General features: G+C 38.9%; 1 protein-coding gene across 4 annotated transcripts in view; it reads left to right on the top strand.

The window, feature by feature from the left end:
* The window catches only part of DGKH (diacylglycerol kinase eta), a 166,862-nt gene extending 155,739 nt beyond the window's left edge, over nt 1–11,123 (top strand). For all 4 annotated transcript variants that reach the window (XM_033051622.1, XM_033051621.1, XM_033051623.1 and 1 more), the window contains one exon: nt 329–11,123. In XM_033051622.1, coding sequence (XP_032907513.1) covers nt 329–381 — 53 coding nt within the window. In that variant the 3' untranslated portion in view covers nt 382–11,123. The remainder of the gene's footprint in view (nt 1–328) is intronic.
* Nucleotides 11,124–25,462: the final 14,339 nt, after the last annotated feature.

Below are 25,462 nucleotides of genomic sequence, written 5' to 3'. Positions count from 1 at the left end.
TTTGCCAGAAATTGTGAAAGGTATTTGTATTTAGAAGTCAAGCCAAAGATGGTTTTGACATATATTGAAGTGCCCTGGGTTGTCACTATTGCAGGTAAGTGATTTTTTGTCTGCCAGACAGAGAGGGATTCGTTGTATGCTCTAAGCAGTCTTTTTGTAAAGCAGCTCTTGCTCACACCTCCTGGTTAGTGTTGATTGCAGTGAGCACATTTCTAGACATCTGTTGCATGGATAGATCATAATCAATGGGGGTTTCTTTTTCCTCTTTTAAAAGTAAACTTTCTTCTTTTTCTTCTTCTTTTCTTTTTTTATTTTATATTTTCTCTAGGACCTGGGGATAACGAAAGTGGGTCATATGAAGCGAATTCTCCAGGGAATTAAAGAGCTCAGCAAGAACACCCCTTTGTCTGAAGTGTAATTATGCTGGTGCTTTTCTTAAAGAGAGAAGAGAAAGTTGCTGGAGAAGCAAAGCTGTTGCAGGCACTTGGCTGTCCTTGTAGTTTACTCTGTGGAAGAATAAGCACTGGTGTTTGTACAGGCTAGTATCTCTGAATTCTTGTGTGGTGAAGAACTTGCAGCAAGAGTACGAAAGGATTTGTGCCAAAACAAAAAGGAAAAGGTGATACGATCTTTGAAGAAGTTTTCTTGGTGTGCAACTCAGCCAGTTTGCATAAGTCCAGTTTGGTAGATTGATTGGTTGATGGTGAACTGCACTGACTGGAAAATATAATCAAGAAACGATTGCTTTGCTTACATGCAGCTCAGTATGCCTCTCTTTATGCTGCAGCAAGATGCCACTGTACAGCATGAGGTCATCTGGTTATCCTTGCGAGGCGTAGCTCTGTGAAACCTCCTGTGCAGGATGACCAGGAAGTTTGGAAGGTTCAACACATGAGCCTGGCAGTGCCGCAGGTATCCAGCACTCGCTGGCCATGCAGAAGAGGGGAGAGATACCTTGTGATACCATGAATGCAAACTATAATGCATGGTGTGCCTGCCTGAATTGTCTGTTGTTCTGTTGCATGACACATCTGATACTTTAAACACTTGAACAACTTTTTTATTGGTTTGAATGAGATTTAATTTATTGCTACTTGAGGTTTTTTGTTTTGTTTTGTTTTTGTTTTTGTTTTTTTTTCCCTCCAGTTTCAGGCACTTTTCTATTCTTCAGTGTTGTGTTATGCCTAAAATGTGTTCTATGGCAAAGGGTGTGTGGATGTGGAAACTTAGCATTTGTGCCATATTCAGCAGATTATATATGATTGAAACACTGTACAGTTAGATTTTTAAATATATCGTGTACAGAAGGTTTATCAGGTAACTAACTTATGAGAATTTTTGAAAGACCGGTACCTCACAAAAACATCAATTGGCTTCCTGCATGGAAAATGATAAAGAATCTTCTCATGGTGCATTTTAATGTAGTTATTCAGTTATCTTAAAAATCTGTAGCATATTTGAACTTGTAGGCACTAATGGTTTTATTTATTCTATTATTCAAAAGCAGGTTTCAATATTAATGAAATTTTCTTAAAGGAAAATTTAATTTTATTTATCATACATAAGAAGATATTTAAAATGTAGCAGCTGATTTGATTTTTGTGGGGTAAACTTCTACTCGTTGCTAATTAACTATTAATTTTAAAATGCATCTGTGTGCATTTCTTTAAAAAGGTATAAATTTGTTTCTTGACATCATTCTGTCATCAGTAGACCATAAAAATTAAAAAAACCTGGACTTTAAGATTTTAGACTATGCATGCTAAGATGAATCACATGCAAGACAGTAATCCATGAGTGTAAACAGGTTAAAAAAGTTAAAACCATCTTTGTTTAGAAATTGCTCTAGACCAGAGTATGTAAGATTATTTACACTTTAATGAAGCAGGTTCATAATTTAATTTCCTAGTTAACTTTTCACAAAAGTATTAATCTAGTCAGAAAATAAATTTCAGATATCTACAAAAAAATCCTACCTAAATGTTTGAGATGACTTTGCACCACCTGCCGGAAAACTTGCACAGAATTTTTATCTCCTTGCTGTTCCTAGCAATGTACCATTGCAGCACAAGGAACACTTGACTTTCACTTAATCAAGTAGCTTTGATGTTTCTTGCATGTTAAAGAGTATCTTAACATCTATTTATGTTTTCCTCATGGGCAGCAGAGTAAGGTTTCATTTGGTTTGTACCAAAACTTATTTTCTTGTATAAAGGGGCCAATGTCAAGTACCGCATCCTGGTTTTGCCTTCCATTTCAGGAGTTGTTCCATTGGCAATTAGATGGGACTCATCCCTTCGAAATTAAAATCTGTTATCGTAATTGTTTTATTGGAGAAAAAAAAAGTAAAAATAAACAAAATAGGTTTAATTAGTATCTTACTGTAGTTCTTTGTGTTCTTGATGCTGTAGGTTTAACAGGCACCACTCTGGGAGTTCTGTAGACGTAATGACTATTCTGGTAAACAAACAAAAGTAAAAGGCTATTTTTCTATTAAGTTTTGCATAAAAAACAAACCAAATTGCCTTTGCAAATGATATGATTTCCAGGCTGTAGTATGAAAAGCATATGCAAAAATGGAAAGTTAGGCAAACAATGAGAATTTTGTTGGTTTTGGTTTTATTTTAATGTACTTGACATTCACCCCTTTAATGATGTTTAGGTGACATCTGTCAAGTGTTTGTAAGCTTTGTTTTCTTTTCTCTATGGTTCTCCATAAGCTGCACTGTATTTTAACATGTGGCAGCATTTTAGCATATTGGGGTTACAGTAGACCATACAGCTAATCTTCTGGTCTATTCAAGGACATAATACATAGCAGAACTTTCTTTGCTTTCCTGATTTTAAGATACAATCTCTTTACAACTTTCAGCCTTGCTGTATGTAATGCATTAAGATGGGCTATGGAACTGGATCTCTTCAAGTCACTGTGGGGGTCTATGCTGAGTATATTAAAAACTTAGGAGCTGCTTTTGGGCAGGGAAAATGGGCAAATGTTGTTTGTAACACAACTTTCTTATGGCACTCCTCAAATTACCTCAGTATAGGACAACTGATCAATGAACATTTTTCTAAATGACCACCAAAGAACTTAGCTTTGATTATCCTAAGCAGTTTTTTTAAATGTGTGAGTAGGAAAAAACAAAACTGTAAGTATCATTTATGCTGTATTTATGAGATGCCCAGGAGAGCAAATTTTATGCAACTCTATGCCTTAGACTAGTGTTGGCTATGAAGTGCAAATGCATCTGACAAGGAGGCTCAAAGTATTTTTACAGGGGTTCTCCGTGGAGGTTGTGGGTTGTAACTGTGTTTAAGTGATGTGACTTTTCTGAAGACCTGAACACAGTATTACTCTCTCATGATTATTCTAAGCATTGAGATTTTTTCTTTACTGCTGTAGAAGTCCCAGCTCCTAGAACTAAGTACATAAATACCTATATTTTTTTAGTGAACTAATTTGATCCTGCTGTAAAAAGTGCTTCAAAGCACACATTCCAGTATTTCAACAAAACCAAGGTAAACACATCCCTAAAAGCAGTTAGCTTTTCAGAAAACAAGATCCTGTGAAGCCTGATTCAGCATGCTAGATTTATCAAGACAATCCCTATACAAAGTTTACTGGAGTAATTTTTTTTCCCCTCGGCCAAATACTTGCAATTTCTGTGGTTCAGTATACATAAAAGCCTAAAAGGAATGTGGAGTAATCTGCATTTTTTTGTAGTGGCTGATATTCATATAGATGAAAAGCTCTCATCCTCAGAGAGAGCAACTCGAGAACTGCATGTTTTGAAATAGCAGCAGGTTGCTAAATGTATGTTGCTGTTTTGTTATTTTCAAATAGGATTTTCTCAGTTCACTGTGTTTGATTGCTGTAGCAGCCTCTGATTTAGGTCATGCAAATTTTGCCTTTATAAAGCTTCATGCCTTCTTTTTAGAAACTGAATGAAATCAAGCCAACTCATCATGGTTGTAGGTATTGGGGGTGTTTTGCAATAATTCAAAGAAAAAAGGGTTCAAAAATAATTTTTTTATAAGATGGCAAGTGAAAATTTTCTTTGATGCATTTTTATGTCTCTTCCCTTAACCACTATTTGTTTCTCCTGAATGTCTCTTTCTTTCAAAGAAAAATGCTTGGAAGAACTGTAAAGTGTAAAGCAAATGATCAAAAACCCTCCGAGACTATTTCATCCCAGTATTTCTTGTTTTGGGACTGGAATTAACATGCTTGGTCCTGTAAATAATAAATAGAAATCATCTTTCTCTCGCTATCTCTGCCCAAAGTAATTAATACTGCAATGCTGCACCACTGTAATTCAAAGTAGAGATCTTGATTTTTTTCTTCACAAATGTCCATTTTATATTTTCCTATGCTTTTTGTAGTGAAATAGATAACCTGCCAATTTTTTCTTTCTAATTGAGCTCACTCATGCTATTAATGAAAATTTCCTTAAGCCTTGATAATGAACGTTACTTCAAGGGTAAAATTATCAGTGCTTTTCAATGCATCTGGTCTTCATTTCAGGAAGACTGGCAGGAGACCTTTTTCACATGTAATGGAAAATTAATATATAAAGCAAATATGAGAGGATGTTCCATAGTCCTACTTTGATAATAGTTGTAATAATGCAAGACAAAACCCCCCATGGTGATTCCATTTTGCTTGATGCTTCCTGTTAATGATTGCATTAATAGTGTTTACAGCTGCTTCTGCAGTGCTCTCTCTGTGTCCCTAAATATTGAGTTCTTGCCTATGAATTCGACAGTCCTGGTAATTAATAATTAGCAGTGCAAAAAGTCTTTGTGAAAGGTAAAGTCACAAGGAATGTACCTTATTGAGGGTAATTGAGCTGGAGCAATTTGTTTAGCTTACAACCAGGAAATCATCTTGTCACTTGTATGAGTAAGTAAAGAGCCACAGAAAATAAAAGTAAATAAGTAATTTTAAATTTATTTTTTCACCCCAATAACTTAAGTACTTCTCAACTGCAACATCCTGTATACATTTATAACATAGACTGTCCTGTATTTTTGATTCTGTTTTCGTGGATTGTATGTTTTCTGCTGTGATTTTCGTATCATCAGGATCTGATGCTGCTTATTCTAACTGCGAAGATTTAATGTTTCTATACTATTCTTAAGGAATAAGTTTTTGATGACTTCGGGAAGCTGAGGAGTTTGGACAGGATTTAAACTTTGGACAGGACTTAAAATATCTCTTCTTCTTCAGAGATAGATCAGCAGAATTGATAAAGCATCATTTGGTAATTATCAATATAAAATCTTTACTGGTTGTATAAATTCCTGTATTTATATCTAGAGTATAGTGTGGAATGGATCTTTTTTACAAAAAGAAAAAAATAATTTCTAGTTGTTTTCTACTACTGTTGCATTAGGTTTCATAGCTCTGTTAAGTGTTAGCTTATGTACTTGAAATGTTTGTTTCTGCCACACAGAAGCCCAGTCTTTTTCTCAGAAATTATAATCCATTTGGAAGCCATTTAGAGACCTTGAGAAGACTATTTCTGTAGCCAGTTGGAGCTAATACCAAAATTCATAGCAACTTCTGTAGGCTTAACAGTGATCACCCTCAACATTTTCACTGAAAAAAAAAATTTTGAAAGGTTTGTGGGTTTTTCAGCGCATAGAATTAATCTTAAAACATCATCTCCTTGACATGTAAATTTAAAAATATTAGCATTGTTAACACTTTTGCAAAGAAGAAAAATGCTGATGAATACATACCCAAGAGGATTCCTGGACAAATTTTAATCAATTTAGCTGTAGTGAATAAAGACCTATCACCTTCAGAACAGTCAACAGAAAATTCATATGTGCACATGGTAGAATTTCAAACATCTGTTTTAAATAATTAAAGACTTGTTTCCCAGTTGCCAAAAACTTGATAAGCTCTCTGATGGGATTTTGAGTTTATATAGCCTATTGCTTGTATTAGTGGGGCAGAAGAAGCTGGTGCCTCATTTATGTTTAACACCAGTCATGCCTTTATTAATGTTTTTACATTGCTTCCCAACTCCTGTATCTGGATGACTTCCTAGCATCTGGCAAGATGAGACTTGCATGTCTCTCCATGCGTGGGCAGGCCAGGAAAAAGTTGTAGAATGCTTGAGGACAGCAATATAGACCAAGGCTTCAGGCTCCAAAGCTAACATAGCCATGGTGGACTAGAATCCTTTAAGTTATATTTTTGCAATCCCTGCTGGAAGCTCTGTCTAACAATTAACATGAGCTACCAGAATTGCCCTTGGAAAGAGAAGTGTTTTGGCCAACTCTACCAACTGTGGAACAAAATACTGAACATTATAGTAGCCATGACTAGGACAAGTATCCAAGTGGCCAATGAATATTTTATTCTGTGGAACAAATACTTTGATGAAATATAGTTTGTAATATTATTCAAAGACTAGTGTTAGGAAAGAAAAGCAACTGAATATAAAAGCAATGTGGTACAAAATTTAAAGTAATTTGCAGCTATCTTTTTCCAAGTACATTGGAAACATTTTAGGGAGCTGTGTTTGATCCAGGTGTAGCTAGACAAGAGCATGTGAACTGGAAGGTGAAAACAGGAAGAAATTAATTAAAAGTAAAATTGTTTGTTTTCATTATAGAAACTGTGTGTAAAACCAAAAATAAAATCTCCACAGTATCCCAAATCCCTTCTATGACTTTTTAAAGGGAATTAAAATTTTAAGTCCCAGTTTTTTAAACTAAATCATTAATTGGATAAAAACAGTGACATTGCCATTAACCGGGAAAGAGTTAGAGACATAACTATGTTTTTCTCCTGGTGTTAGTTGAAGTAAGCTCTGTTTGGGACTAGTTCTCTTTGCAGTCACAGACAATTATTTTGTGAATTAGGAGATTGTGGAAAGCCATTTGAAGCGGCTTGGTCATGCTTTTCAGGGATGGGAAGAGCACATGTGCTGAAAAGTAGGGTCAGGAGGCTTTTAATGAGAATTTCAAGGATAATAAGATGTTCTAGATGGATAGTTTAGGAAGGTTTACATGGAGCACACAGGCATACAGATACTCACTGTGAAGGTTCCTAGTAGCACTGTCCTCTCGCAAGATGCCATGGCTATACATTGAAACAGGCATTTGGACTGTGTCCTTAGCCACATTCCAGAGGATTTTCTACAGGCATCTGTCACTTGTTGTGTGCTTACTTTCTGTCTTGGTTTTCTGTCTCCTTAAATCAGGTACCTTGAAAAATGGGGTTGTCCATATACGATAAAAATTACCATTTTCCCCACTCAAGGAGCACAGCATGTGAACCTGTCCTGAAATAATTTGTTTCATTAGCCACCTTTTTACATCATATCCTTTGCATCCTAAACCAGCTGAAACTATGGCACCTCCCTAGAGCTGCCAGTTATGTTAGGAATTTTATATGCTTGTATGTTGATGGGATCATCAAAGGGCAAGGTGATATTCACAGTGGCAGATGAGACATGCAATAGATGGGCTTTGTACATAAAGAGTACAAACTGTTGAGGTGCTCCTGAAAGGTGAAGGGGGCCTCTGCACCTTCCCTCTGGCTCTTCTTTGTTGCTGTCATCACACACAGATAATTTAATGTCATATAATATTAGCAGCTTCTTGTCTTAATTCGTGGTGACAGGAAACCTATCAGTCACTATTAACGAAACTTTGCACTGTGACATCTGTCTCTCTAGAGCAGGTATCCTCAAATGTTGAGTGCTGTGGAATTCCATTAATGTATTTTTAATGTATGTTCTGACATTTTAAAAAGGTAAATTTCATCTTAAAGGTATTTAGATATCTAAATCTAAAGATTCTGAGAGGATCCCAGCCCAGCATGGTGGTTTCTGTCATTAGCCAAGCTTGTAGCTTACACTGGTATTCCAGTCAAGTACAACTGTTAGTTAATTCTGTAGTAACATCCACCTACATGCATGAGTGGATGCATGAAATACACATGAAAGCGTTGCAGAGATGTGACACTGTCCAGCTCTCTGCATGACTCATCTTTGGGTCTAAATGGCAGGTTTTAGCAAAGAGCTGGAACACATAATTTCCACTCAATCCAAACTTACATTCAATTGAAAATGAAAACATCTAAGATGGTTTGTATGGGTTTAGGTTAAAAACTTGTGTGTACTCAGTAGTTTCTGCCCTTTGTTTCCCCTTCTTCCTGTGTTCATTCCACAAGAAAGTCCATCATTTTTGCAATCATGTAGATCTTTTGGGACTTAGGAATATGCTGTGCTGCTTCAAACAGCACTTTAGGCCCCTTGGAGATTGTTCTTGTATTTTACTTATAGCATTTACATGTGAGCCTACAGATGATTTTCTGGGAAAGAAATTGCTCCTCACATAAAAACGATCCTCAAATTGATCATGGGTAGGGTTTTACATGCCATACCTATGAATGTCATTTTCTTGCCAGTATTTGTGTGGATGTGTGTAGTACCTAGTTCATAGTGTGTATGTGAAAGCACACCTGTACATAGAGATGTATATACATACCCTGGTTGTGCCCGATATAATGATGCCAACTTGTGTGTAGAGCCAAAAAAACTCAAAACTATACAATGCTTGAGATGCTGCATTGTTTTTATTATAGTATTTTTTATATCAGAGGAATTGCAGGATGTTTACAGATGCTTATTAATATTTAACTTATACAATGGGGTGGCAGGATGTTTATGATTGTTGTCAGCTAAAGAATTGTATATGATTCTGGGTGATATTTTGGCTTTTTTGAAATCCTTGGCAAAACTCCCATTGATCTCACTGGGGCCAAGATTAAACTCCTCTGAATCTATTGTTTACTGGCTATTTTCCTACTGTGATAATTTTTTAAATGAGTGAAATCTATTTATTTTGTCCCAATGTGAAATCTGCAGTTTCTATTTGGATTTTTCTACAGAACCTGCAAACTACAACACAGGTGGGAATATATGCCTCAGAGAATGTACAGAATTTTTCATTGATCTGGTCCTTGAATACACCTAAGAAAATACCTTCTAAAATAAGTTTTGTAAGATTTAATACAAAATCATCTAAAAAGAAATCACCTTTCATGCCTCTCTCCACAAAGAGGGAATGCAATGTGGCAGGTGAATGTGAATAATTATTCATTGGAAAATAAAAAGTAGTCCTGTCTGTTTTCTGTACATACTGGTCTCATGCAGCTCACCTGTCTCTGCAGATCTGGTATGAGACACTTGGAGTACCTTATCCAAATGTACCTTATTGGGGAAAAATGTTACATAGCAAGTATGTGGCTTTAAACTTCTCATGAAGACATGGAGGTATCTTCAAAGCCAGTGTATTGAATGATTTTTAATATTCCATGCATCAATTAAAATGATGAAAATATTAAGTGGTAAGGCAAGTCAGACAACTGCTTGATATTAGAGAAATCACTTGTCTAGAGGCAGAAGCATCAGTTCTTTAATAGCACAAGGGAGGAAAAATACCATAATGCAGCGCTTCCTAAATCCCTTTCCAGGGTAACTTCTAATTATGTATGCTCAAAGTGTATTCTTCCTGTAAAAAAACCATATGGCTGTGAAACAGCTAAATAGATGCATCCTAATTTCTTCATTTAAGGCTAAAATACCATTTTCAAAACAAGAACTGTCATGCACTTTGAAATACATGTGTTTATATAAGTTTATATTTATCATAGATAATCATCCCAGGGATAGGAGGACGTGTAAAATAAGGTAGTTATGTCAAGGTTATCAAAAGCTGAAGAAATAACAAAGCAGACACCTTCCTTCATGAGGCTCTTTCTGAAGACATCTGTGCAAATGCCCACCACTGCTGGGAATCTTTTTCTATAATTTCATTTAAGAAAGGGTCATATTCAGATTCCTATCCTTCCCTTGCTAATAAGGCAGGAAGTATGCACCTTGGTAGAACTTTCTAGGAATTTGTAGGCTGTAGAAACAGACTCAAAGAATAGACATAGAATAGAGGCAATCAGTAGGCTTGTGAAGGGTACACAGGGCTGTGTCTGGGCTCGTTAGTCTGCTGATGTGGATCTGATCACAGATTAGTGGGGGAAAAGCTCCTCTGGTGCTCCTGCTTCACTTGGTGGCAAGGCTCCGTGGCTGTTGGTGGGGGCAGATGGGCTCCCAAGCGAACAGACACCTTTCCTTTTGCATGTTGGTTGGCTTTCTGCAATTCTAATCAGGACTGGAGTTCAGGACACACCTTTATTTGTCTGCAAGGCCATGTGATATCTGAGGAAATGAGGAGGAAGTGGCTGAAGGTCTAGATTCTGCCTTTGGTTTCCTGCCAGTGGAGCTGGTGCAAGACTAGGGGCAGCGTAGTTAACCTTTGAGTGCCTCACTTTCTCCGCCCAAGGGAGTAGGGATGCTCACCACCCCTGTACAGCCCCCTTGAGTCCTGTAGGAGAGCAGTGTTACATAAACCTCTGAGTTTTACCCACACTATTATATGTAGTAAAAATAAATTACTTCTGTCCATAACACTGCAAGAATTGCTTTTCCTAATTCCAGTTCTCTTTGATGACCTACTATGTCCTGGGTAGTCAGTTTTGAAGCTTAGCAATTGCTCTAATACTTAGAATTACACACATAGCAGGCTCTGTTTGCTGCAGGAAAGAGTAAAACTTTTAAACTGCCTGACAAAACTTGCCAATGAAGTATATCTAACAGAGCAGGGGTGTAACTTTTGGCTTTATTTACTTGTAATAATGGTAAGGAACAGTGAATTTTGTTTGTTTACATACTGTTTACAATGGCACAGTTTTATTTTTAATATATAAAAACAATTGAGGTATTTATTGCATATACTATTTTAAAGATGTTTTATGTGTTTTCACCTTTGGAATATATTGTTACATTTCCTTGTACAGATAATTTGGGTGGCTTTGTTAATATAGTTAGTAATTTTTATGACTACTAAGTGACCAGTTTTCCGTGCCTTTTTATTGTTGGATGCATGATTACATATTTATTATTGTATGGAAGTCACTGAGATGTGTATTTTTGTATTCTGCTGGAAGCAATGGTTGATTTTATTGTACATGATAAGAGATGCCTTCCATAACAGGCACTCGTATGAGATCTTCCTTCTCAAATAAACAGAATGCATTCAATGTATTTAAGTCCTTGAATTTATTTTATTTCTAGAAATCAGTGGGAATGCTTGCACATCATGAAACTGAATTTTAGATGTTGCCACTCAAAATGTGGGCTGCTACCAATGTCATCAAATCTAAACCAGAATTCCCCATCGAAATCAATGCAGTGGCAACTCCTTGGCACAATCTACGACTTTGGCATTAAAAAGAAAACTGTGCATTAAAACTACATAAAATTTGGATAATGACTAGTGAGCATCGTTTCTACTCAGTCTGCCAGGGACTGCCTGAGAATTGTTTTAAAATAGGGGCTTTGAATACAGCTTTTGTACATCCTCTACATAGCTACATGCAAACCGAGATGTAAGTAGGTCACTGTGCATGTAGGTGTTTACATTTGCAGGGATCTTCCTCTGGATCTTGCTGCCACACAGCGTATTAAGTGTAAAAACAGATTTGCATTTGCATCCATGGTAACAACAGCCATTAAAACAGAGCATTCAGTAGCGCCTGTTTTTCCATGGGCAGTAAAGCAAACACATTTTCCTCAGCAGTATGGGCTGTGCCTCACCAGCACCAGCCCTGATAAACACTCACTGGGGTTGATTCCAGAGGGCCACTCTGCTGGCAAGCATCAGCTGCCGTGTGGATGGTCAGTGAGCTGCTAGGTGGTACTTAGCACAAGATGTGATGTGAAAGTAGCCACAATCAGGGGCATATACAGAAGGAAAATTATAGTGTGTAGGAACCTAAGTCAGTTCATGAAGGCTGTAATCTTGTGATCGATGAAGTTGTCTTGTGGTTGGGATCTCATTGTCCTGAATGATCACACGTTGGAGAGGCAATTTTATGGATAACCCAGAAAGCCTGCAGGTCAGTGCTGGGGGGTTCAGTGCACTGTGAATTCCAGGTTCTTACAGTTCTCTTAGGATTGAAGCCTGTACTTTAATTTTAGGTGTGTTTTGGGAAGATTCAATTTCTTCAACCAAACTGAAATGATTGGTTTCAATAATCAAAGCTGTGGTATAAATGAGAGACTGCAGTAGGAGAAATAACTCATGGGGTAAAGTAGGAGACACCACTAGGGATGGCACTCTGCACTACATGAGCAGACTGGGTGCGATGGTACTTGGACTCTGGGAGCTCTCCATAATTTCTTCTAGAAGTTAGACTGCACAGTAAGGTAGGCTTCTCACAGTTCATCTTGACCATAAATTAGTCTGTGAATAAGAAGTCAAAGGATGTGAAAAAAAGTAGTTGGATTATAAGACTTAAACTGGAAGATGCACTGAGGCAGGTTTTTAATAATTTTTACAAATGTTTGGTAAATGAACAAACTGTTCATACTACATGTTAATACTTGTGGCATATAATCAATCCATTCATGTCAGTGGCACCAAATAGCTGATGATGAAGTCTGAATCTGTCTTGAAAGCATGACAAAACACAAGGCAGGTGCAATAGCTTCTGTCCTGGCCAAATGCTTGCAGATGAGTGAAAGCAGCAGCCGGCCCATGCCCTCCTCCTTCAGATGAGAAGCGAGGGGATCTACACGGAAGTGCATCTTTCTTTTTATAGAGGGAGAGATGAGAGATGTTATGGTGATGAAATGGGACATCCTGGGATATGGCAGATGCCTCACTGAGGCCATTTCCTTTCCCTGACAGCAGTGCACAGCTGTGCCTGCACTTGCCCCTCTGACCTCATTCCTCCCGTCTGCCCTTTGGCTGCTATTTGCATCTCCCATGGCTCAAAGGCTTCAGCCCTTCTCAGGTACCTACCGTCATTTCCCAATTACACTTTGCCAAGTTCAATTTCCTTTCTTCAATTTCATTCATTAAAAAAAAAATGTGTCTGCTGCCTAGTGACATTAATGTAACAGCAGATATGTGTTTCCTGGCAGCCAGGCTATCCTCTGAGTAGAGCAGTGCATTCATTAGAATCAGACATGGAATACCTCTGAATCCCTAACGCATGGCCCTTGTAATGATAATAATAATAATCATCTGCGAACGGTGTAATGATTCAATCTATGGTGTGTTTTCCCTCCCTCTGAGGGAGCACAGCTTTGCTGAGACTTCCTGGACACAGCTTTTCCAACCTGCTGTTGAAGCCATCAGTATTCTGAAGCTCGAGTTACACAGGAACCTGCAAGTTGTGTAAGAGTATGTTCTTCCGATTTATGCCTGATGACTTGTTTTCCAACTAACTTGCTTAAAAGCATTCATCCAGTCAATCAGAAATGTTAGGGGGCTATTTTCAGACTAATAAAAAGGAAAAAAATGTTCAAGAAGTTGAAGATGCCATGGAGATCTTCCCAAAACATGATTTTTTTTGGAGACAGGGGAAGCTACTTTTTTAAGGATTGTAGGTTCAGAGGTCACTTCAGATACCTGCCCTAAAAGCTTGATAGTAAGGTTTTCATGCTATTCTTTCAACAGCTTCTGTAAACTGTGGGAGGGGCTGGTGGGTTCTGGGACCAAGTCCTCATCCAAGGCAGAGCAGCAGTTTAGAGGAGAGTGCCTCACCTGAAGTGTGTGGGCAACCCCTTCCTGAAATTAAAACCCATGCACTTGAATTAAACAGGAAGTTACAAAATGAGTTTTCGTTTTTAGCACTGACTTTCTATGAAGATGAGCCTTACATAATTTTGCTCTGGCATTCCATCTTCCTTTCTATTGGGTCTTCACCTTCCACACCACTGTGTTTTGAACATCTTTTTTCAGATGCTTGATAGACAGTAAATGCAGGGTAATGTAGGGACAGGGATGACACTCTGGATCAAGAGGAGGGAGAGCATCAAACAGCATTGACTGCCTTGTAAAACAGTTTTCCAGATGCCAGTTGAATTCACATCTTTTATTTATTTTCTTACCTCATCAAAAAGAAAATAATTGAATGAGTTTATATATGAATAAAAATCAAATATGTTCCTAAGAGAATTTATAAAGGAATTAGGCAGCTACACAGTGAAAGATGGAGGAGACAATACCTATTGCAGCTCTGCTCCATCAAAACATCAAGAAATGAACAGCATAAATTTTACAGTTGCAGTGTAAAACCTTCACAGAGTTGTCTTAGGAAGGTATATACTGTTTTACACATCAAATGTTCTCAGAATTAAAATTTCAATATATCTTTCTGTGACCACTTGGCCATGGAAACAATTACTCTGTAATTCCCAGAATCTTAAGCCTTTTAAAATTATTGACAGGAGTATTAATTAAATCTTTCAAACATTGTGAAAAGAGTAGTCTGGGCAAATGAGCTTAAATTGTTGAAAACTACAATAACAATTAATTATGTCAGGCCAATCAATCACCCTTCATTTCTCAGTCAATAAGAACCATAGTTAATGGCTGATTAAGCTCAATTAAGGTTTGATGGAAGCACTAGTTTTTAAATAGAAGTTAAATTATTGTATCATTTACTAGCAGGATCAAAAATACATCATGGCTTATTTTTTCAGTATAAATCCCCTCTCAAAATGTATATATTTTGAAAACAAGATTCAACGTCTTTGGTTTTCTTACCCGGCTGGGCAATCTGAGCTTTCATTAAAGACTTCTTCCCTTGCTGGATTAAATGGAGAAAAAGTTGAAACATAAACCCATTATGGTTCTTTTACATCTGTTTAGCTAATACCCAGTTTAAATGCTTCTGATAACCAGACTAGTTCCTGGGAGAGTGGAAAGAAATAACACTTTTTCTTAATTTAGAGAGGACTCCTATCCTCTGTAGACCTACTTGCTTTGTGATTTGTGGGAGTCTGACCATCAGGTTGCCTTTGGGTTGGTAGAGGGGGGTTGCCTGGAGGAATCATGGTGCTGAAAAGATGTTACATGACATTTTACCCATCCATTAATGTTCCCATTCTAACTTCCAGGCTCACTTGTTGCTGCCATCTGTTTCTCACCTCCCAAATTAAACAGAGAAAAATGAAGCTTTTAGGGTGTATGCCATGTTAAAATTCTGTTGCACCTTAGTTTTGGGGTGCTGAATGACTCCGATGTGTAAGGCATCCGTGAGCATAAGATTGCGTAATGATGCTGTTGAAATTTGTTAAATCACTTACTATTTCAGCAAAGCTTTGTTTGCTTTCAATATTAACTGATTTTTTTCTTTTGTTTATTTAGTTGTTCAAGGTCGGCATAGTAAGTCAAAATTTTCCTTTTGCACTGACTCTTTCTACTGTCCCAGAATAGAAGTCATTCTTTGAGAGATACACAAGTTACAACTGTTAGGAGGACTTTCCCAGAAGATATTAAATACCACAGCTAAAAAGCAGTTTTTATGTCTGAATCCCACACTTTGCAGGTCAGCTCCATCCCTTACCTTCCGTTCTCCTTTGTCCTCAGTGCCTTTGAGGGCACCCAACTCCAGCACTGACGGTGTCTCTTCCTTCTGACACAGGATTAGTGTTTTACAGAGGTGAAGTTTTAGCATGACTAGCATGATGTGTAAAATAGATGCACCACTTGTGCAAATTTTCATCTTCTCTCACACAGAAATGGATGGGATTGCCCATTTCCTTTAAAAGCAGGCCACCTAGTGCTTGCAGAGGTTCAGCACAGAGAGAAGCCCACTGCCAGCGCCTTGGTTTGCTCCCCCCCTCATCTGCACTCCCTTCAGACCATGGAGCTGCTCACCTACTTTTCAAAACACACTTTGCCAACATGCAACTTAAAAGAACAGAAACTTTAGGTTGTTGATATCACAGGCCTGTTTCCTGTCTGGCTCTCTGCTACTTGCTTTGCTCCAGCACTGGGTTTTGTCAGACCCCTCTGTCAACCAGCATTAATGCCCTAATATGGCCAAGAAGCATCAAGGAACAATCAGTGTGGTTGGGATCAGCTGGATTAATGAACTAAACCAAGGGTAGAAGGATCTAGCACCAGGAGTGGCCCAGTAAGGAGGCATCACTGAGAGAAGAGGAAAGACAAAAGGGAAAGAGAGAACAATACTCCCCTTTCACCACTACCAGCAAACTGGCAGAAACCACATCCTCAGGTTCACCAGAGAAAAAGAGAATTAAGGTAGAAACACTGACAGCTTCTCATCCTCCAGATTGACACGAGGGGACTATAAGAGGAAAAGAATATGCCCCAGTGCTTTGCATGGGCTATTAAAAAACGATGAGCCAGTAGTATCCATACTGGAATGTGACATCTCCAAAGAAAGCAGGAAGGCACAGTCTGGAATGATGTTACTAATTCTGTAGCTGTATGACTAGACACGTAACCAGTGTCCCAGGAAGATACTTTATCCCAGAATTTTGCTGGAGCTTCCTTTCCTCCTCTCAGTAAGACAAGAAGTGTTAATAATGATCCTGTGGCACTGCTTATAGAATGTCTGAATTCTGGTGAAGGTAAATCCTGTCTGAATTTTGTTTTGGATAAAATGGATAAACCTCTCTGTGATAGGTGAGTTTGGAGTGTTTTGTGCATGTGTAAGAAGTGTAAATACTGAGCTATGCAGCCCTGGATCTTGTATAGCACAGCTAAATTCAGTCCTGCATGGCTGCCAATGTATTTGGCAACATTCTCCTTTTATTGTAGGGGCTTAGCCTTTTAGTTAAAATGAAAAATCAGTAATTTTTCATTCTAATCTGTTTTTAAGGACATGTAGTGCTCTTATTTTTATTATAAAAAGGGGAAAAAAAAGAAATTTAGCACTAGCCAGAGGATCAATCTATATCACTAACAAGAACATTTCTGGAAAAGCTATGTCTTAGACTGTAAAACTTGAGAAAATTAGCAAATGATAGAAGTTATAAATAAATGTTGTCTGTATTTGGTCTGCATTGGATAATGGGCACCTTCACATATCTTTTGTTAACTACTGTCAAAAGTACAGGCTGGACTGTTGGGTCTGGGATGGAAATCCTGACATTTCTATACTGGTAGGAAATTTAATAGAAGAGTGCTAAACAAGCGTCTTTCAAAATAAAAAAAAAAAGCTACAATCTTGCTCCTCAGTGTTTTGTCCTGTTGGCAGAACTTTATTTTTGACTTAAGATCATTTCACATTAGTTCTGTATCATCCTGACAAGTCTTCACCTGCAGTGTGCATCATCTTTCCTGAATAGAACTGGAGAACACCCACGCTAAAAACACTCAGCAGAATACTTTATTTTAATGAATATAACGTATTTTCTCTAGCACAATGTGTATTTTTCACTCACATACACATACATACTACCTCAAATACACCATATAGCAATGCTGTTGCAATTTATTATTCATATTAATTATAAATATTAATTTAAAATATCTTAAAACTAATCACCTATAAAGCTGTAATTAAGTTTACTTGGAAATCCAGCCTTATAATCGATATTGTCAATATATATCATGTTTCTGCAATCCCATCAAACGAATGTACATGGAAAATTATCCTCCCCTAACACACCTAAGACAGAAGCGGACCAAAAAAACCAGCAATGAATTAAAAAATAAACCAAAAGAGAGGAAGCCATAATTCGTACTCTGATGCTGGCACATTTCTCCTTTCACATACCGGCTATCAGGAGTGGCCTTGTGTGCCCTAAAACTGACATTAAAAAAAGCCCAAACTTCTATTTTTGTGATAGGGGAAAATGAGCCCTAAAGCTGCAAAGGCTCCTCCTCCCTGGATAATGAAGGAGACAGGAGCAGAAAGGGTGCCTTCCAGCAAACCTGTCTTGCCAGAGCCTGAGGGAACCAAGATGGGAAAACAAAACATTGGACTGCTTCCTCACAGGAGCCACATTCAAAGTCCTCTGTGATTCTTCTGAAACCCCAGAGTTCTCCCCCACACAAATAATTCATATCCATCAGCTCTCAACCACAAAAAAATCCTTTCTATGGCCTGAAAAATGAACACATTTTGCCAATGAATAAGCTAAATCAGATCAATGTAACTTCATTTTCTGGTACAAAAATAGTAAAGCCAGGCTTTACTATTGTAAGGAAGGAAATGGAAGGAAATGGAAATCCATTTCAATTTTTCTTCTTTGGTATAATGTGTTTTAAGGGGTATATTACTAAAGAATACATCATGAATATGTTATTGTAACTTAGCTTTCAGTAGCTTTATTATACTCAGAAAGAATTGAGTGGTTCAACACTTATGATTATCACAGATCTTTTAGCAAAAAGTAAAGAGATATAAATATTATCAATGCTTCAGCCACTAACTTCTTTTCTGTATCCCATCTTCATTGCCCTAGGGATCAGAAAATCACAGTTGGTCAATCATTACGTAACTTTTAGTAGCAGGAAAATTTTCAATCAACCTTTAGACTGCAATCTCTCAAGATAACCAACTTGCAGAGACAAGCCTCAACATTTCCATGTATTCAAAGCTGCTGAAATTTGAAACTACTGGGAATTCTGGAAACTTTTTGGCAGACAAGGAAAAAAATAAATTAATACTTTTACAACCCAGCTTTCAGGATCAAATTTTGATTTATCTATAGCACATCTGTTTTATTATGTAATGTATGACCCAGGCAGTTATCTGAAAGCAAATATTAATTCTCGTTTCCCATCATTTATAGGCAGAATAATGTCTTATCAGTTGCAAATGATGACATGCTGTTGAAATTCAAACAATTTGATTTTAAAACACTTTTATTATGTTTTCAAACATTCCTAATGCAGTTTCTTGCAACTGAGCAAAGAGGCAATGGATTAGTTCCCTTTTGACAGGTGAAAAGCATTTTGATTTTATATACTAATATTTATTTATGTTTATATAGATATAAATATACATATAACTTTAAAGCATAAGTGACCACAAAGAAAATTTCCTACCAACAAAGTTAAAAATTGACTTCCTTAATCAGTAGAATAACTAATACTTCATTAAAATACAATGTTACCAGGATGTATAATTTTAAGATACATTTTGACTCTTGAAAAACTCAATTTACTGTCATAATCAAGTGAGCTTCAATTTTAAAACAGTTTAAAAATTAAATTTATCTGATTCTCAATAGGCCATGTAAATGTAACATTTCTGATCTGAGAAATGTACCTAGAAAAATTTCATTGGGAAAATGAAATTGCCTTCAGTGAAAGTAGCTCAGAAACAGCTACTCGGAAATCTTACAATGATAGGGAAGAACTCACAGCGTTTCAACTCACAGCAATAATTTTGGCCAAGATTTTGTCTTCAAATAGTAATTTAAAGAGAAGTCCTTGAAAAGGAGTGTACAGTGACTTTTTAACAATGGCAACCCCCACATGATAAAAATTCCCTCTCTCTGGCATGAGGTTTTCAAGATCCTTTGTATTACAGCAATTTTTAATACAACCATGTAGATGGTTGTATAAAGCTAGTTTGTCTTAGGCAATGGTTTCCTAGTCACTCCTAGTTTTTTTCTGAGAGAGAGAGAAAGAGAGAGAGAGAACTGAAAACAAAGTTTGGGAGAACCTATCAATATTCCTATTTTGCTGAAAAGGTACCTCCAAGACATGTAAGCACTTGGTAGTTTCCAGTCAATATTTGGATGGAAAAAGATAGTAATACTATAATTAAAGTGTGCTCATGTTTAAAGAGCATTTCTGTTATACTCAGAACCAGAGGGGAAATTAAATAATCTCTGAGTATGTGGCAACACTGAGGAAATTGAGAATCAGGAGGACTTAAATTACACACAGCAGCAGTTATGTGTGAAATATAAACAAGACAAGCCAAATGGTCATATCGAGACTGACTTACACCTTAGACATGTGCTTGAGTTAGATTTCATCTGAGATGAAGAGCACATTTCAGGATATGTTGCAGCAGCACACAGCAAACTGTGTAACAAGTCCAGCAGAAATGAAGGAGAAAGCACATCACGAACATTACACTGAACTATTTTCATTGTGGGAAAAGACTATGAAAATAATTTCCAGTTCAATAATGAACTCTGTAAAATCAGCAATAAACTGGGCCATGCTTAGAAAATATAAAGGTCACTGAAAACTGACATTGAATTCATTTGGAATCCAGATGCTGTAGCATCTCCACAGTAGTTGAATTCAAGAGAGAAAATAAGTCACATTTGTTTACATGTGGAAGGCATAAGATTTGAAATGTGTCTCAGTAAAGCATCTGGTTTTCCTCTTATTTCACAGCAGGAATATTAGAGACTACTTAAATAGATGAAGTTGCAGAAAATTTAATTACCACTGAACATTTACAAGGAAATTCATTGTTCCCTAGAGCTACAACAGTTGTGGTAAGGATGGTATATGACATTTCTGGGCTTTAAAGAGGAAGCATAGGAAGCAAATGGTTGTAAACAAACAAGAGATGTGTATAGTGTGTACAATGACTGCAGATTTAAGGAATTGTAAGATTTATCCTACAATAAAAATTATCTAAACATTTGAAAAAGCAGTAGGTACCTTTTATGATGATGCCACAACCGTGAACTGCAGGAGGGCAAAGATGTACAGTAATTTCACGACCATAAGGCGCACCGGATTATAAGGCGCACCTCCAGGAGTCAGCAAATTTCGCAACTTTGTACATAATATAAGGCGCACCGGACTATAAGGCGCACTTTTTTTTTTGCCACGAAGATCCGTGCTGCACGCAACAAAGTAACGAATTAGTAACAGAATCCCGCGATCATGGAGTTTACTGGCAGGTGCACAATTTTTAAACATTTTTCACAGATTGGTGTAGCCTTTAAATGCAGCCCCAAGCACCCTCCGCGTGCGCGGGGCCCAGCACTCCTGCCTGCCCCCGGCTGGCAAGGTGGGGCTTGGGGCGGCCACGGCTCACACCTCGGGATTGCTGCGGTTCAGGGCAGCTCAGGGCCGCCACAGCTCTCGGCGGCTCGGGACCGTCCGTGGCTCGGGGCGGTGTGGGGCTGCCCGCTCCCTCTCTCCCTGTGTGGCTCCTTCTGGCCGGGGGCTGCCTGCTCCTGCCCCTCCTCTCGGCTCGGCTCATGGCTCGCACTTCTGGGTTGGCAAATTTCGCAACTTTGTCCATATATAAGGCGCACCGGACTATAAGGTGCACTTCCGGGTTCGGACCAAAATTTTAGTCAAAAGGGTGCACTTTATAGTCGTGAAATTACTGTAATTTTTAAATTTTTTTTTTTTTTTTACCAACTGGTCTAATACCTTTCCAGAAATACACCAAAAGGGAAAAATAACTGGAGCATTACAAGGACCCTGCAATAATGTTTAATTTCAGGGTTACATTGTGCTAACAGCTCAGTACTTGAGCACAGCTAATTCTGATATAGAAGGGTGCTCTCCATATAGGTGTTGACCTCCACATCACCAAGTTCCAAATAAAGATCAGTATCGCTTCCCTAGCTCAGAAGATGTTTTTGCCTCATTACTGCATTTTGGAAAGTTTATCTTAAATTCGTCTGCAAATACGGGCTAAAGACAAGGAGATAGTGTTATTTGATAGCAGACAAGTCTTTATTCCAATCTCACTGTACTGCCTGCAGTGACAGTATAACTCTCATTAGCACAGCATACACAGGCAGATACCATGAGGTATTGCTGTCACACAAGGTTATTTGAATGGCAATCACAAAACTAGCAATGAGGGACACTCTGAAAAACCCCTCACGGCTTGGGTATCATCATCAATCTTTAAGGAAAATCTTGCATTTAATCTGCTTATACAAGCAATAGATATGTGCCTAAATCACAAGGCAAAAGCTGAAGAAAGAAACACATAAGGAATAGAAAGCGCAGTAGAGTTACATCCTCTCCTGACAGGAGTCAATTTATTGAGAGGGTGTTTGGCCATCTTCTAATTGAACAGATTGACACTGGAAATTTGGATTGCCCTGGTTCCATCAAAACTTTCTACAGAAGCTCTAGCCATGATGTGGCTGTGGCTGCTGGCCAGGCTGGCTTCTTACCATAGCTCAGCTGACTGGCTATCCAGCTCCTTGGCATCAGGCCGACTGCTCAGTTGGTCTCTTGGCTTCCCAGGCTTGTCAGCTGGCAAAGAAATAGATTGCTCCATTTTTGCCAGAAAGTCTGCAGAGCCAACACGTTTTGTTCCAGCGCTTGATGAAACAAAATATTGACAAGCTGGAATTTCCTGTAGAATAAAAATTTCACTTCCCAGCCAGCTCAATTATGATTGTATGGTCTTGTGTAACACAGTGACGGCGTTTATCGCATCCTCTAATAAACACAATGCACAGAAAGGATGTGAATTCAGGGAGCTTTCCAAGGCTTTGGATAATAATCTCATAGCATCTGCAACTATCTCTATGGAGTACAATGCATCTTTTGATAAGGTTAGCGTGTGACGCTTTCCATTCTGCACAAAAAGGCCTCCTAGGCTGGCTCTGAGAACTCATCTGTCAGCAGGACATGGCTGGCCAGTCCAGGACAGGATCTGTGGATTACATCCTCTATGCATATTGTTTTGGAAACTCACATAGGTTACAGATCAAACTCCAGGGAAAGAGGAACCAGTAATAACTGCAACAAAGTTACATAAATTAAAATTATTGAGTTTTCACCATTGAAAAAATGAGTTAAAATACCCATAAACATGCAAATAAAAATGATTCCTCAAACATGTCACTGGAAACAATGGATCTGTGAAGGATTTGGTGAAGAGAAACCAAAAAATGCCATCACCTTATACCATAATGCCATAAACCCAACTCTTGGAGACAAGCACCATGGTCCAGCCCAGGTTTATGACAAGATGACTCATAGAACTACCCACTGAGATGCAGAGTTCCAGTTTTGGAGGTGTTAGGGGTGTCAGGAGTGTTTTTCAGGAGACACTGAACAGGCACTAAATAGCAAAGCAAGGCAATGCCTGGGTGTGCACTTGCAGCAGAACAAAACCATTTAAGCTGTGTCTGTTCTCAGCTGTGTCCTCAGTGCCACGCTGACACATGTATTATGCTGGTGAACTGGCTCAGCAAAATGGAAGGAAAGCAGGTTTTTCTCTGGTCCTCTCAGCTCAATCTCATTTATTGCTTGATTTCACAAAGGTTCACGCTGGCAGAGGCCAGAAGCAGTGCAGACACAGGAGCAGGGAGCTGGGCTGGAGAGCTGAAGGGCATGTTACAAACAGATAAGCCACTAGAAGTCATTCATGAAATTATTACATTGTGAGCTGTGAGCTTTAGATTTTTATTTTGGTGGGGTGAGGAGGGAAGAAGGAGGGTGGAATGTTTTCAAGCATGGCAGATCCTTCCCAGCTTGCTGCAAGGGGATCAATGGAAAAGGCTTACACAGGTTTTAAGGCCGGAAGAATATGCTCTTCCTGTTAAAGTTAAGAATAATAGTATAAATTAATTACTCATCTGCCCTTGAGAAGGCAATCCTTATTATTATAAGTGTAGCTTATAGGATATAATTTCAGGTCTGGCTTGAATTTAATAAAGCTTTAGTTACAGAGGGACATTTTCCAGAGTTAGCATCATCAAGAAAACACCCACAAAACAACAGACACAATCGTGCAACTGTGTAGTTTTCATGTACTGAGGGGGAAAATAGAAGTAAGTGAACTGGTAAAAAAATGGACAAAATAAAAGTCACATAAAGCCACAGACTATTTTTTCAATGCCTTTCATAGATCTTCAATACCTTTCATTGAACTGGCATTCAAAACCTGAGAAAGATGACATATAAGTCACTCTGAGACAGTCCTTGAACAAGCTGTTCCAAGCCAGTGATCCCGAAATATCAGGCTTAATAGACAGGTGCAGCCAGTGAGTCAGGATGGTACCAGGGACATGACAGTAGTTTTGACAAAAAGATTCTAAAGATGCCAATTTCTTGTACCAAAGGAGCAGGCAGAAAACATTACAGGTGTGATTCCCTTCATGGGGCCTCATCCTAACCCCGACATGTGGACTGGTGTCCCAGCCTGGAATAGACCCATCCCTGTCCCCATAGGCGCCTGATGCCCCAGGGCTGGGGCTGTCCTGAGCTTGCCCTCCTCCCTGGCTGGGCTCAGTGGAATGGGCTCTGACTGGCCAGACTGTGTCCTGAAAAATATAAAATTAACAGGACAGAAAATACCAGAGCCCAGAAACCAACACTCTGTTTTTTCATAATTCATATAAATTTTAAGAAGTGTTGGATTCTTCAGACAAGTTTCTTATGCTTACCACAGGCAGTATTTAAATCAATTGTAAAAAATAATTTAAAAACATCATTATTTCAAAGCTATCCCTATTTTTATTATTGTATCAAAAAGAATTTTTTTTTTTGGTGACAAACAATGGCATGCCATGGGTTATGTTTCAGTTTCCTGATGAGGGTAAACCTTGATTTTTCTCAAGGTTTTGGCAGGGAGCCATAGGAACTCATTATTCTGAACAGTCTAAGGGGAATTCTAAAACAAAAGGAATAAAAGGCTTGAATTTATTTTTAAAGTATGTTTTTTCATGTCTGCATTGCTTCCACAGCTATTTTGTTTTGGAAATTTTTTAGTTACTGTTGATACATAAAGAAATGATACATTAAAAACAACAAAACCCTCTAACAGAATTTGTATCTTTTATGAAAACTAAGAAGCGTATTTAATGATGCAGTTGGTCAAAAGGAGATATTTTGTTGTTAAGCAGAAGATAAGCCAACTGTTAAACGATCTTTATTCAAAAGACAGCGTATTTCCAAATCAGGCTGGTCTCAGTGCGCACTGAAATGACGACTGACTTGAGTTAAATTTGAGGCTGTTATTAATTTACTTTTTCTCTATCCCATAGGGACCCGCAGGCCCTGGGAATATGAGGAACATTTTACCTATTTATTTATTTATGGCACACAGTGTGACACAGTTTAGAACCAATCTTTTGTTTCTTTTATCTATGCAGTCTTTGCACGGCTTTGTTGCACAGCAGTTTTTAGGGTAAATGAAAAAGCAGCAGCCTCCGATCCCCAGCCGCCCACGACAGGCGACCCCGAGCAAGCGCCCGGCCCCGAGGGAGCGGGCAGGAACAGCGCAACGCCGGCAGGCACAGCGCTCCCGGGGACCGCGCACAGGCCGGGACCGCGCCCGGGCAGTCCCCGCGGGCAGGCGCTGGGACAGGGACACACGGACACACGGACAGGGACACACGGACAGGGACACACGGACAGGGACACACGGACAGGGACACACGCACAGGGAGCGCGAGGCTCCCCCTCGGGGGGCGTGGCCAGAGCGGGCCTCGCGCGCGCTCCGCCGTCTCGGCTGTTTCCGGGGCGGCCGCAGCTTTCCCGCCAATGGGAGCGCGCGGCGGCGGGGGCGGGGCTGGGCGGGAAGCGTCGCGAGAGCGGGGGCGGGGCGGGGCGGGGCCGGAGGGGGCGGGGCCCGCGGCGGCGGCTGGGGCGGGGGCGGCGGGGCCGGTCGGGCGCTCCGGGGCCGCTCTGCTGCGGGGCCATGGCCGCG

This window comes from Catharus ustulatus, chromosome 2, assembly GCF_009819885.2.
Source record: "Catharus ustulatus isolate bCatUst1 chromosome 2, bCatUst1.pri.v2, whole genome shotgun sequence".
NCBI classification, from domain to species: domain Eukaryota; kingdom Metazoa; phylum Chordata; class Aves; order Passeriformes; family Turdidae; genus Catharus; species Catharus ustulatus.
This window is presented reverse-complemented; position numbering and strand designations above follow the sequence as displayed.